Source organism: Protobothrops mucrosquamatus, unplaced genomic scaffold (assembly GCF_001527695.2).
Source record: "Protobothrops mucrosquamatus isolate PMUCROS unplaced genomic scaffold, P.Mucros_1.0 scaffold14, whole genome shotgun sequence".
NCBI classification, from domain to species: domain Eukaryota; kingdom Metazoa; phylum Chordata; class Lepidosauria; order Squamata; family Viperidae; genus Protobothrops; species Protobothrops mucrosquamatus.
In genome coordinates this window covers 2,704,204-2,719,203 of record NW_015386401.1, presented here as the reverse complement: position 1 = coordinate 2,719,203, position 15,000 = coordinate 2,704,204, and the positions used below count along the sequence as shown (strand labels likewise).

Sequence of the window (15,000 nt, the reverse complement as noted above, 5' to 3'; positions counted from 1 at the left end):
AGAGAGAGAGAGACAGAGACAGAGAGAATGTATCGGAGAAAGGGGGGACATTTTCTATAGCAATTAAAGAATTGGCTTTCAGTAGTTATATATCTACCTATTAATTGCTCTCTAATTCCTTCTCTTTACCTGTCTGTGTCTATGTCTATGATCAGTCTGCCTATCCAGTTACTTTTCTATGGTTGTCTACCTCTCATGCTCCTTTCCTTTCCTCTCCTCTCCTCTCCTTTCCCCTCCCTCCCTCCCTTCCTGCCCTCCTCCCTCCCTCCCTTCCACCATTTCCCTTTTCCTCCCTTTCTTTCAGTCCCATGAACAATGTATTCCCCTCAGTCCAGAATCCTTAGTCAGTTTCAGCACATGCTTTTTGTTTAAAATTCAGAAAGATCTGTCTTTCTCTCGTAGACGAGGGGGAAAAAAAGCCTTCCTTTGGCAGGATTACTGGATGGGTCTTTTGTTAAGAGAAGACCGTGTCAAAGCACAGTGAGGACGGCTTTTTCTACAGAAGGATCGTGACTCTGAAATGCCTTCCAAGGTGCCAGATATCGAAACTGCCTCCTTTTACACACCAGCGTGGAAAGCAGCTGCCCGCATGATCATTGGCTTTGCCCTCTGTTCCAGCAAGCAAAAATGTGTCTTTATCCTTTTCATTTGGCGATTTATACTTTATTATTTCATATTGTTCGTGGCACCTGATCCCTGTACACTAGTCTGAGCGCCCACTGGAATGAGGGATGAAGCATAAGCAACCATTAATACATCAATTTTTCCAGGGGCCATAAGAAGGCAAAAGAATATAGCCCGACTAATGAAAAATAATAATGAATCCATCTGGGTTTTTTTTTCTTTTCAAAATGCCCACAACAGGGCATGGTTGTCTGCCCAAGTTCACATAGAATTCTCCTGAAGAGGATGGCTCAAAATATTTGGACATTCACACTGTCAGTGTTTATTTAAAAAACAACAACAAAGAAATCCCGTTCCCCTGTCCCCAAGGACAGTATGAATAGGATCAGGAGAACTCGAAGATTTGCAGAGATATAAATACCTTAGGACAGTGGTTCTCAACCTTTTTAATGCCGCGACCCCAACCAGTCGTAAGTCGAGGACTAAACCGGTCGTAAGTCGAGGACTAAACCGGTCGTAAGTTGAGGACTACCCAACCGGTCGTGAGTCGAGGACTTTCCCTGCCCGGGAGCGCCGCGCATGCGTGGTTCCGCCCCCTGCGCCGGCCGAGGCGTAGCTGGCAAGCAGCAGAGACAGAGCAGGCCGACCACCAGCTGGCCCAGCCCAAGGGAGGTAAGGCACCCGCCGGAAAAGGGGAAAAAAAATGGACAAAAAAAAATGGCGGACAGCCTTGCTTGGCGACCCCCGTGAAATGGTCGATCGACCCCAAATGGGGTCCCGACCCACAGGTTGAGAACCACTGCCTTAGGACAGGGGTAGGCAACCTTGGCTCTTTTATGACTCGTGGACTTCAACTCCCAGAATTCCTGAGCCAGCTATAGCTGGCTCAGGAATTCTGGGAGTTGAAGTCCACGAGTCATAAAAGAGCCAAGGTTGTCTACCCCTGCCTTAGGACAACCCGCCTCTAGGTTTGTACAGAGAGTCCTCTACTTACAACAGTTCATTTAGTGACCATTGAAAGTCACAACAGCACTGAAAAAGTGACCCGACCATTCTTCACACTTGCGACCGTTGCAGAATTTCCACGATCAAAATTTGGATGCTTGGCAACTGGTTCCTATTTATGACGGTTTCAGTGTCCTGGGGATCACGGGGATCCCCTTTTGCCACCTTCTGAAAACCAAAGTCAATGGGGAAGCCAGGTTCACTCAACAACCGAATCACTAACTTAACAACTGCAGTGATTCACCTTAACAACTGTGGCAGGAAAGGTCGTAACGTGGGGTAAAACTCGCTTAAGAACTGTCTCGCTTAGCAACTGAAATTTTGGGCTCAACTGTGATCGTAAGTCGAGGACAACCTATAGAGAAGGAGACACACACACACACACCCCTTAATTGACAGGGCTGCTGACTATTTATTTATTTATTTATTTATTTATTTATTTATTTATTTATTTATTGAAGACATTTATATAGCTGCCCATCTTATATTGAATTCTTAATGTTAAGGGACTGGAGAGGATATAGAGTGGAGAAGCTGCAGCGCTAAAGAAAAGCACTTCGTGCGACAAGATTTTGTGGCAGTTGCTGTAGATTAAAATCTTTAAGAGCCTAAAAGGATAGCATTGGAATAGATCACGGGGTTTCCTAATTCAGCATCCTGTACCTTACAGGGGCCACCCAGATCCTCCAGGAATCCCACAAGGAGGGCAAGAGAGAATGGAAGACTCCCTGGTGTCATGGTTCCGACAGATGAAACTCTTCAAAAGAACTTTGAGGCATTGTTTACCTTAAAGGATCTTTTATTTGAGTAGCATAATATCGGCACTACACAATAGAAGCCAAAACTAAATTCCCCTCCCCTGGGCGCATAGTATCAAAGCACAATTCCCTCCTCCAATTAACTGTCATAAATCACATTCCCCAATTAGCTTGAAGCACGGGGCTTCCTCTCCAGCTCTCCAGCCCGCCAATTTTTTATCAGCTCTGGGCTCAATAACCTTGATTCTCACGCTACGTTTAGTGTTGTTATGTCTAACTGGACTCTCATTCACATTCCCCCCCCCAGCACCATCTAACTCTAAAAGCGAAAGGGAAAAGATGGCTACATTTCCATCTGTTGTCAATGCAAAAACACCCGATGTTAGCAGCGTTGACACCGGGACTGCTTTTCCAAGAATCCAAATTAAAGCCATCCCTCTTGATGTGGGTGTGATAAACCTAATATTCTTATTGGTATCATTAAGATATCAGAGCCCCCCCCCCCCCGCTTTCTCTGGGTTTTGATTGAATGGAATTGATAACAAGAAAGTTGGAGAGAAGTACAGGGAGTCCTCGAGTTACGCCCTTATTGGAACCTGCCCATTACATAAGTCGTAAGTTATAAGTCGTAATGGTCGTAAAACAGGTCATGTAACCAGCTCAATTTTATGTGTTTTGCAGTGGTCGTTAAGCAAATGCCGTTGCTTGCTATGGCAGGGATTTGTTCAAAACTAGAAGTAAATGTAGATTTTCAGCAAAAACATTACCAATTGTGGTCATGTGACCACAGGGTGCTGCAAATGGCCCTAAATGCAGCTGTGTTGCTGAGCACAACATGACTGGGAAGGGCCATCGGAAATTTGGTTCCAGGTCATAAGTCCCTTTTTAAGGTAGGTCATAATTTCGAATAGTTGCTAAGTGGCCGGTCCTAACTTGAGGACTACCTGTATGCCAAGCAGGTTAACTTTCTAGAATTCCGTTCTTCCTATCCTGATTTCTTGGTCCTTTTTTGGTCTTTTTCTCCCTCCCCTCCTCTGCCAGCTCTGCCAGCTGCCACCCCCACAGCTCAGCACTGCACCAGATGCTTTTTCTTAATTTGAGCATCGGCAACGACTCACCCAAACCTCTGTGCAGCCGTAAGTGTCAAAATTATGCACACTTGCAAAATAGCTCTGCCTTCAGAGACTGCCGCTCTCTCTCATCCCTCTCTTAATTGGTGCTAACACTTTTGCAGACGAAATTATGCCTGAGTGCATTACAGCAGGTTGCAAACATGTGCTAATTGGCACCAATGGCTACTTAGCTCTTTCAGGAGGCAAGGGTTTTAAAGCCACGCAGGAAAAAGGATTTTGGAGCAGAGGGAAAGAGAGTTAAAATCCACCCAGAATCAGCAGCCCAAAAGGCAGAGTGGGGGGTTTGAAATGGGAAGGCTGAGAGAATTCCATCTGATATCCCTCAGACATAAACACAGGGATCTTCCTAAGAAATATAACCCATCATATATACATTATAGATCAGTGATGGCGAACCTTTTAGAGACCGAGTGCCCAAAAACTGCCCCCCACCCCGCTCTGCCTCCTGCCCTGCCTGCTCCACCCCCGCCCACCCCCTGCCCCACCAACCCGCAGGGCCACGCACCGCCTCCATGGCCCACCGCAGCAGATCACCCAGGCAGCCCTGCAGTGCCATGGCAGCCACGCCCTCCACCCACACCCCACAGCATCATCTGCACGCTATGGGGCGTGAGGGCGGAGTCTTGTCCCTGCTGCCCGGCTATGTCCTTGGCTGCGCTGCTCTGTGTGGGCCGTGCCCAGGGACAACTCTCTTCCAGGGGGGCTGCTGATGAGGAGGAGGCCACGGGAGGAGGTGGGGCTGGGGCAAGGGTGCGCGTGCCCACAGAGAGGGCTCCGAGTGCCGCCTCTGGCACGCGTGCCATAGGTTCGCCACCACTGTTATAGATGCTATAAACTACATTTTTGTCCTGTTTCCTATACCAAATCACCCAGAGTCGCTCGATAATGAGACGGGCAGCATATAAATTTAATAAATACATAACTAAATAGCCATGGCACTTAGGCTGATCTCAGAGGTGCTTTTTTTCAAAAAGCAACTGTTTTTCCTTCAGGAAGAAAAAGACATTTCGCTTCCCATCCAGGAAGCTTCATCAGTTCAGGGATGAGAAGCGAAACGTCTTCCTTCTTCCTTAAGGAAAAACATAGTCCAGTTGCCTTTTGAAAAAAGCACCTTTGAGACAACCGTAGAATAAAATGGAATGGAACAGAGCTGGCAGATAGAATCACGACCTGGATGACTGAGAATCTCCATAGACCAGAGGTCCCCAACCTTTTGGGCACCAGGGACCGATTCCGTGGAAAGAGGTTTTTCCATGGACCGGGAGGTGTGTAGTTTTGTGCGCTGCCTGCATCCTGTGGATGGGGTGTTGCTTGTTTGTGCGGGGCGATTGCTGGCATGCCGCGGCCCAGTACTGGTCCACAGACCAGGGTTTGGGGACCCCTGCCACAGACACTTAGACTTATATACCACTTCTATGGCCCTCTCTAAGCGGTTTACAGAGTCAGCCTATTGCCTTCCCAACAATCTGGGTCCTCATTTTTCCCAATCTCGGAACGATGGAAGGCTGAGTCAACCTTGAGCCGGTCAGGATCGAACTCCTGACAGTGAGCAGAGCTTCAGCCTGCAATCTTGCATTCTAAGCACTGTGCCACCACAGCTCGCGTTAAATGTTAAGACTGCACAAGTGATAGAGGCCATTGCTTGAAAATCTTCTCGACAACCCTGTGAGGTAAAGCAGTCGAGAGATAAGGTTTGCATCGAGCTTTAGGGCCAAATGGGGATTTGAACCCAGCCAAATCAAGAAAGCAGTGATTATTTCAGAGAGGGCTCTGGGGTAAAAAATCTGAACACCGCTATCCCAGATTGCTTTCTGCAACAGGGACTAATGTAAGCAATTTATTAGCATATGGAGAGTGAGTCAATTCTTCCACACCTACCCTGGCACTCCCCATGTGTTCTTTTAACTTTAGCAATTAATGTATGTGAAAAAATGTTATAAAGAAAAGAAAATTCTGCTAGTTTTCCCCCTCTTTTTAAATTAAATTTGTTGGCCATGGGAAATGCACCAAAAAGGAGGCACCAAGCTGCCCCCCCCACTTATCTGGAGATGAGATAGGACAGTGATGGTGAACCTTTTAGAGACCGAGTGCCCAAAAACTGCCCACCCCGCCCCACACCCCCTGCACCGCACCCACTCCACTCCACTTCACCCCTGCCCCACCCCCACCCACCTGCAGGGCCACCCATCACCTCCACAGCCTGCCGCAGATTGCCCAGGTGGCCCAGCAGCGCCATGGCGGGCACGCCCTCCATCTGTGCCCAGCAGCAGCATCTGTTGGCGACGGGGCGCAAGAGCAGAGTCTTGTCCCCACTGCCCAGCTGCCATGTCCTTGGCTGCGCTGCTCCAGGCGGGCATAGAATAGACAACCATAGAATAGAATAGAGGGGGCGACTCTCCTCTGGGGGGGCTGCTGGTGTGGAGGGGGCCGCGGGGGGAGGCGGGGCTGGAGCAATGGCACATGTACCCACAGAGAGGGCTCTGAGTGCCGCCTCTGGCACTCGTGCCATAGGTTCACCACCACTGAGATAGGACATAAAACTGAAATGTAGCACTTGATCAAAACGGACATTATACTTATCCAATATACCGTACCCCTTCTGTGGCTACAACCAGAATTATAGGTAATCCTTCACTTATAATCCCATTCATTTAGTGACCATTTGAAGATACAATGGCATGGAAAAAATGACTTACGACCAGTCCTCATACATATGACTGTCACAGGGTATCCATAGTCACGTGATTGTGATTTGGGCACTTGGCACGCAGCTGACACTTACAATCATTGCAGCATCCTGCAATCATGTGATCACCGACATCACACTGAGGGCTTCCGTACCAGAGACGAATTCCTTGCATGTCTAATCAGACTTGGTCAAATAAATTATTCAGTTCAATTCACCATTTGTGACCTCCTCAACAGGCGTCCAACAAGCAAAGTCAACGGGGAAGCTAGCAGGGAAGGTTGCAAGTCATGGTCCTGTGATGACCATGGCAAAGAGGTTCATAAAATGAGGTTCAGTTGCATCAGACATGTCAAACTCAAGGCCTGTGGGCCAGATCTGGCCCCTGATGTGTTTAGATCTGGCCCACAAGCAGTCTAGGACAGTGGTTCTCAACCTTTTTAATGCCGCGACCCCAACCGGTCGTAAGTCAAGGACTAAACCGGTCATAAGTCGAGGACTAAACTGGTCGTAAGTCGAGGACTAAACCGGTCGTAAGTCGAGGACTACCCAACCGGTCATAAGTCGAGGACTTTCCCTGCCCGGGAGCGCCGTGCATGCGTGGTTCCGCCCCCTGCGCCGGCCGAGGCGTAGCTGGCAAGCGGCAGAGACGGAGCAGGCCGACCACCAGCTGGCCCAGCCCAAGGGAGGTAAGGCACCCGCCGGAAAAGGGGAAAAAAATGGCGGACAAAAAAAATGGTGGACAGCCTTGCTTGGCGACCCCCATGAAATGGTCGATCGACCCCAAATGGGGTCCCGACCCACAGGTTGAGAACCACTGGTCTAGGAGGAGGAGGAGGTGACTGAGTAGTTACCTCCTCCCTCTTTGGGTGTCTTGCAGGGGCAGCAGCCCTAGCAGAGGACGGGCAGTGGGAGCCTCTCCAACAGGTGGAGCTGCGTGGCAGCAGTGACCGCAGGGGCAGGGGGGGGCGGGCATGGCTAAAACATCCTCTGCCTGAGAGGGAGGGGCTGGCGAGGGAAGGAAAGGGAGGGAAGGAAAGAGAACGGACGGAAGACCCTCAGGCTGTGTGTTTCTTCAGTTCTCACCCCTCCCTGCCTCGTTGCCTTTCCCTCCCCCTCTTCCTATCATCTGTGCTGCCCTTTCCCACAAGACTCTTCCCCAAAGACGGGAGGAAACACGAAACGGGAGGCTCAATGCGTGAGGGGGGGGGACGACACAATATGATAGTCTTGCATGCAACTTTGAGGACAAGCATAATGCCCTTTGAGGACAAGCATAATGCTGATGCGGCCCTCAATGAAATTTGAGTTAGACACCCCTGAGTTACATGATGCCTCACTTAACATCCACACCGCTTAATGATGAATTTTCTGGTCCCAGTTGTGGTTATAAGTCGAGGGCTTCCTCTGGTGTACCAAGTCTAGCTACTGTAATATTGTCCCGCAATAATCCTGATTTGGTATCCCTTCACAGTACTGTGGGATATGAATAGCAATAGCACTTAGACTTATATACAGCGCTTTACAACCCTCTCTAAGCAGTTTATAGAGTCAGAATATTGCCCCCCCCCACCATCTGGGTCCTCATTTTATTGATCTTGGAAAGATGGAAGGCTGAATCAACCTTGAGTCGGTCAGAATCGAACTCCTGGCAGTCGGCAGAAATAGCCTGCAATACTGCATTCTAACCACTGTGCCACCCCGGCTCTGAAAATGGGATCTAAGCCCAGCCATTCCCATTAGGAAAGATCCCTCTGTCTTAAGGTGCTTCCACAATCTGCAGGCTCCCTACACTCGATGGAAGGATGTTTCAGCAGAAACCAAGTTCCAAATCAACTTACTGTTTCCATCAACTTCGTTGGACAGCGAGTAGCTTACACCTCCCTCAAGAGTGGAGGCAGAGCTTGGGACCACACCAGCTGAAGCCTCAATGGCATTGTCTACCATTTCACGCCCTGCTAAGGCCAAGACAGTCAACGCAGTAGGTAGCATGGTGCTACGTTCTGGGTTCCCATCAACAGCCAGCTCTTCTTTCCACTGTTCCTGGAAGTACCGCCCATTCAGTCCAGTGTAAACATTCTTCTCAGGGATGCCAGCCAAAGATGGTGTTGCCCCAGTGGCAGTGGGGTGGTCTTTTGGAGAAGTGGGGGAAGGAATTAGGAAGGGAATTGTTGGATGCTCCTTTAGGATTTGAATTTGAGAGGGTTGAGGAGAAGCAGTATCCCGTGGGAATAAACCCTCTGTATTTCCCTGCAACCAGGTTGAGGTGACCGAATGAGGGATCGCTTCTGGTGAGATGCCACCTTCAGGGTCCCTTTCCAAAGACATCTTGCCCATCACTGAAACCACGCTCGGTGACTCTTCAGTGACGTTCATCTGATCAGCACCATCAACTACAGTGAACAGTTTGCCATCGTGAAGAACATCTACGGAGGGTTCTGTGGAAGCTCCTCTAACTTCCCCATTTAGAAAAGAGATATTGGGTACCATGGACCTCTCTTCCATGCTTTCTCTTCCAACTGGGAAAGTAGTTACCATCTGGAGCTGCTCGTCTTCTTCCAGTAATGGCACTGCCGCTTTGTGTAAGGGGCCATAAAAATCCTTGGCTGATTCTTTGGAGTCTGCTGACATGATAGCTTCCTCATTTTCCCTGGGGAATAGCTCATTCTGGCTCAGAAAGGACAGATCAGGATCGTGCTCCACCAAGATGTTCTCAATTCCTGATTCGTGGCTTCCCTCAGAATATTGGTCCATGGGCTGCTGCACATTTCCTTCTCCAAAGGGTGCTCTGTCGGGTATCTTGGCCAACTGATGCCCTGCAAAGAGATAAAAATAGAAATTGTTAACTTGGCTCAGGGTAGAGTAGATTCAGGAAAAACTCAACACCTGAAGAAAAGCCTTCCAAATTGAGACTCTGGAAAGAGTGCAGAAAACAGCAACAAAGATGATCAGGGGACTGGAGGCTAAAACATATGAGGAACGTTTGCGGGAATTGGGTATGTCTAGATTAATGAAGAGAGGGACGAGGGGTGACATGATAGCAGTATTCCAATATCTCAGGGGCTGCCACAAGGAAGAGGGAGTCAGACCTCTTCTCCAAAGCAACTGGAGGCAGGACAAGAAGCAATGGATGGAAACTAATCAAGAAGAGAACTAACCTAGAATTAAGAAGAAATTTCCTGACAGTGAGAACAATTAATCAGTAGAATGACGTCTCCAGACGTTGTGGGTGTTCCACCACCAGAGGTTTCCAAGAAGAGACTGCACAACCATTTGTCTGAAATGGTATAGGGCAGGGGTAGGCAACCTTGGCTCTTTTATGACTCATGGACTTCAACTCCCAGAATTCCTGAGCCAGTGCTGGCTCAGGAATTCTGGGAGTTGAAGTCCATGAGTCATAAAAGAGCCAAGGTTGCCTACCCCTGGTATAGGGCAGTGATGGTGAACCTTTTAGAGGCCGAGTGCCCAAAAACTGGCCCCGCCCCCGCTCTACCCCCTGCCCGCCCCCACTCTGCTCGCAGGGCCACTCATCGCCTTCAGAGCCCACCGCAGATCACCCAGCAGCGCCATGGCAGGCACGCCCTCTGCCCGCGCCCCGCAGCATCAACTGTGCGCAATGGGGTGTGAGGGCAGAGTCTTGTCTACGCTGCCTGGCTGCCATGTCCTTGGCTGCACTGCTCCGCGTGGGCCACGCTCGGGGCGACTCTCCTCCAGGAGGGCTGCTGGTGAGGAGGGGGTCTTGGGGGGAGGCAAGTCTGGGGCAACGGCACATGTGCCCACAGAGAGGGCTCCGAGTGCCGCCTCTGGCACCCGTGCCATAGGTTCGCCACCACTGGTATAGGGTTTCCTGCTGGAGCAGAGGGTTGGATTGGAAGACCTCCAAAGTCCCTTCCAACTCTGTTATTCTGTTAAATGTGCTGGACTGCAACTCCCAGAACCTTTAGTCATGGCCGTCCTGACTGAGGTATTCTGGGAGTTGAAGTCCAGTGCACCTGAGGTAAAGAATTGCCAAGGGCTGTTCTAGAAAAATTAAAAGAGAGAAAAGATAGATTAAAAAACAAATGAGCCAGCGAGGCATGCAAAGCTTGGATTGAAAGCATTTATATTCAAAATAGGAAAGGGTAAGAAGGGAGGGGAGAAACATTCACTCGTGCAGCTCAGACAGATGCGTTCAGGCAATGCCTCCGGCATACTAATAGGCCTCCCCTGAAGCACAGAATGTGGGGGTGTCTGTGAGCCTTAAGAGGGAGTGCAGAGAAGGCCAGCGTGCAAGTATAATTAACTTAGCAACGATCTTCATCATTATTCCAGTCTACATTGGACAAGCTGCCAGAGGAATCTTGGTCCGATATATGCTGAAAGCAAAGCTTTGAACCTGAATCAGTACAGGTAGTCCTCGACTTATGACGGTCACTTAGCGAACAGTTGAACTTATGGCAGGCCTCCCCAGGGCTACTTTACAACCCAGATTCCATGTTCCAATGGCTGCCTCCCTGGGATCACGTGACCATATTTCGGGCACTTGACAACCAGCCTGCATTTATGGCAGTTTGCAGTGTCCCACAGTCACATTTATGTTTTTCGCAGAAACGGGCATTCTGATTTCCGCCCAAAAAGAAAAGAAAAATAAACCCCTCGGTTAGTGACCGTTCGAAATTACAACGGTAAGGGGAAAAAAGTGACTTATAAGCGTTTTTCACACTTACGACCATTGTAGCTTCCCCACGGTCGCTTGATCAAAATTCAGACGCTCGGCAACCGACTCATATTTATGACGATTGCATTGTCCCTGGGGGTCATGTGATCTCCTGTTGTGATCTTCTGAGAAGCAAAGTCAATGGGGAAACCAGATTTACTTAACAACCGTGTTACTAATATAACAACTACAGCGATTCACTTAACAACTGTGGCAAAAAAGGTCGTAAAATGGGGCAAAACTCACTTAACAACTGTCTTGCCTAGCAACAGAAATTTTAGGCTCAGTTGTGGTTGTAAGTCAGAAACTATTTGTATAGCCCTTACACTGTACAGGTAGTCCTCAACTAACAACCACAATTGAGCCTCAAATTTATGTTGCTAAGGAAGACATTTGTTAAGGGAGTTTTGCCCCATTTTACAACTTTTCTTGCCACAACTGTTAAGTGAATCACTGCAGTTGTTAAGTTAGTAACACAGTTGTTAAGGGAATCTGGTTTTCCCATTGACTTTATTTATCAGAAGGTTGCAAAAGGTGATCACATTATGCTGGGACACTGCAACTGTCATAAATACATGGCATCTGAATTTTCATCACATGATTATGGGGATGCTGCAACATTCATACAGTAAGTGTGAAAAACAGTCATAAGTCACTTTTTTCAGTGCTATTGTAACTTCAAATCATCACTAAATGAACTGTTGTAAGTCGAGGACTATCTGTAATATGTTATAGAGCAGGGGTAGGCAACCTTGACTCTTTTATGACTCGTGGACTTCAACTCCCAGAATTCCTGAGCCAGCCATGCTGAGGGGAAAGGGAGAGATTTCCAAGCTGAGCCATGCTGGCTCAGGAATTCTGGGAGTTGAAGTCCACGAGTCATAAAAGAGCCAAGGTTGCCTACTCCTATAGAGTATTTATCTTATAATTGGAAGCAAGCATGCCATGTATACCACTTTAAGCTATTGAAGAAAGAACCATATGTATTTATAAGTGTGTATGGGTATGTTTTATTTATTTTCCCTTAGATCAGTGATGGCGAACCTTTTAGAGACTGAGTGCCCAAACTGCAACCGAAAACCCACTTATGCATCGTCAAGTGTCGGGTGGGTGTTGCCCATTGGCTGGGTGTGGCCAATTGGGTGGGCATGGCTGCAGTGGTAACGGCAGACTGGGTGGGACTAAAAAGTTCAATCAATCAATTCCAACTTTGCAAGAACTTTTTTTTTCCCACGAGAAGTTGAAATTGACTGATTGAACCTTTTTTTTTTTTGCACATGGCGGCGGAGGCCTAAAGCGAAAAGGTTTTATAAAACCCAGCTGAAGGCCTAGGACTGGGGCGACAACGTGCGTTCCCACAGAGAAAGCTCTGAGTGCCGCCTCTGGCACCCGTGCCATAGGTTAGCCATCACTGCCTTAGATTGAAGACCACAATCTATACAACAACAACAGCAATAACTGATCATGATCGATGTTGCAAAGGACAGGTCGGGGGAGGCTGTATTCCCCTCCCACCATTACTTCACCACCCATTTGAGCTCAGAGAGATGGGAAAGAGAATGGTAAGTGTAGTCCAGGGGTAGGCAACCTTGGCTGGCTCAGGAATTCTGGGAGTTGAAGTCCGCGAGTCATAAAAGAGCCAAGGTTGCCTACCCCTGGTGTAGTCCAACAGATGAATTCCACCATGCCTGGGTTTGTATGACATGCTTTAGCAGGTCTGTTGAACAACTGTAACTGGACCACATGCTAAGCTTGATTAGTTTTAACGGAGCCTGCTGGTTAGTTTATGCTTCAAGGTATACGTGAGCCTAGAAAATGAGAATGCAGTAACTAACTTAAACACATCCAGTGAGCACAGTTGGGGATAGAAAACAGTCCATTGGATGACACACCTCAATGGGTCTTTACTGGGAGAATTAACCTATTGGGGTTCTGCAGGGAGTTGATTTAGCTTCAAACAGACCGTAGTCTTGTTTGATACTAAAATAATTCCTTACCCGTCACCCCAGTAAGTATTAGTAGTCCTCAATTTAAGACCACAAAATTTCTGTTGTTAAGTGAGACATTTCTTAAGCGAGTTTTGCACCATTTCACAACCTTTTTGCCACCCTTGTTAAGTCAATCACTGCGATTGATGTTAGTAAACCTGGTCGTTAAATGAACCTGGCTTCCCCATGGACTATGCTTGTCACAAAAGGTGATCAGGTGATCTTGGGATACTGCATGCGTCATAAATATCATCCAGTTGCCGAGTGTCCAGATTTTGATCACATGATCATGGGGAGGCTGCAACGGTTGTAGCTGTGAAAAACGATCGTAAGTCACGTTTTTCAGTGCTATTGTAACTTTGAACAGTCACTAAATGAACTGTTGTAAGTCGAAGACTCTCTGTGCATCATACTGTTGGTATGTGTCAGGTGCAAAATGTCAGCAGCCAGGATAGAGTTTAAAATTACTACAGGTGTATTTCATGCAAACTAAACAACAAGAATATGAATGACTAACAGTCAAGGCAGCTGGTAAGACTCAACGGACTTCAAGGGAGGCAGATTTATGTCTGGGGGAGAGGGGGGGTTAGAGACTACAAATTGATGATACATTTGACCTCCCCCTCAGGCTCCACCTGGTCACTTCCTACAGTGTGTTTGTCAACGCTGCTAACATTGGATGTTTTTGCATTGACAACAGATGGAAATGTAGTCATTTTTTACCTTTTGCTTTTAGGGTTAGATGATGCTGGGGAGGGGGATGTGAATGAGAGTCCAGCTAGACATAACAACACTAAACTTAGTGAGAATCAAGGTTATTGAGCCCAGAACTGATAAAGAATTGGGGGGCTGGAGAGCTGGAGAGGAAGCCCTCGCTTCAAGCTAATTGGGGAATGTGATTTATGACTGTAAATTGGAGGAGGGAATTGTGCTTTGATACTAGGTGCCCAGGGGAGGGGAATTCAGTTTTTGGCTTCGATTATGTAAGTGCCGATATTATGCTACTCGAATAAAAGATCCTTTAAGGTAAACAACGCCTCAAAGTTCTTTTGAAGAGTTTCATCTGTCGGAACGAAGACAGTGTTTGTGTTTTAAGTAACCTTGCCATCTTTTGAGACTAAGATCATAAAAGCAGCTCTATGGAGCTGTCTTTAGTGCTTTCATTTATTTATTAAATTTTTATGCCACTCATCTTCCTTATAACGGCGACTCTGAGTGGCTTACAAATTACACATTTTTCTCTTGGAACGCAGGTCGTCCTTGACTTACCCCCCCCCCCCAACAACTGAAACCAGAATTCCCCTGGCTAAGCCAGATGATTGTTCAGTGAGCTGTGTCTGATTTTAGGACTTTTTTAGGGGGGGCACAGTTGTTAAGCAAATCACTGCAATTGTTAAGTGAATCATGGGGTCATTAAATGACTCCGGCTACCCCCGTTGACTTTGCTTGTCAGAAGCTGGTTAGAAAGGTTGCAAGTGGTGATCAGAGGACCCTGAGTTGCTTCTGCAGTCATCGTAGATACATGCCTGTTACCAAGTGCCCCAAATTTGAACATGTGGCTTATAGGGCAAGTGCAAGGACTGGGGTATAAGTCCCTTCTTCAGGGCCGTTGTAACTTAGAACAGTCACTAAATAAATAGTTGTAAGTCAAGGACTACCTGTATTACCTCTATGGGTTTAGGTTTTTTTTTTACAGAATACAGAATAACAGAGTTGGAAGGGACCTTGCAGGTCATCTAGTCCAACCTCCTGCTCAGGCAGAAAACCCTATACCATTTCAGACAAATGGCTGTCCAGTCTCTTCTTAAAAACTGCCAGTATTGGAGCACCCACAGCTTCTGGAAGCATGTCGTTCCACTGGTTAATTGTTCTATCAGGAAATTATTCCTTAATTCTAGGTTGCTTGTCTCCTTTTTTTTTTTCAACAAAATTTTTTATTGGTTTTATTTTACATGGTGGCAAGGCCATCAATTAATCAAAACAAAATCATATTTGTACAATTCAAATTATTTCAATATAATTAACTCAGTTATACATATAACTAATCTATTATTATTTTAATATATCCTACTTCCCCTTAGGTCAATACTAGTAACTCTATTTCTATACT

The 15,000-nt window shown here is 47.3% G+C and overlaps 1 protein-coding gene across 1 annotated transcript in view; it reads right to left on the bottom strand.

The window, feature by feature from the left end:
* The window catches only part of NCAN (neurocan), a 79,974-nt gene that overhangs the window by 43,436 nt on the left and 21,538 nt on the right, over positions 1-15,000 (bottom strand). The window contains 2 exon segments of the mRNA XM_029283095.1: positions 8,048-8,338; positions 8,510-9,022. Of these exon segments, the coding sequence (XP_029138928.1) occupies positions 8,048-8,338; positions 8,510-9,022 (804 nt within the window).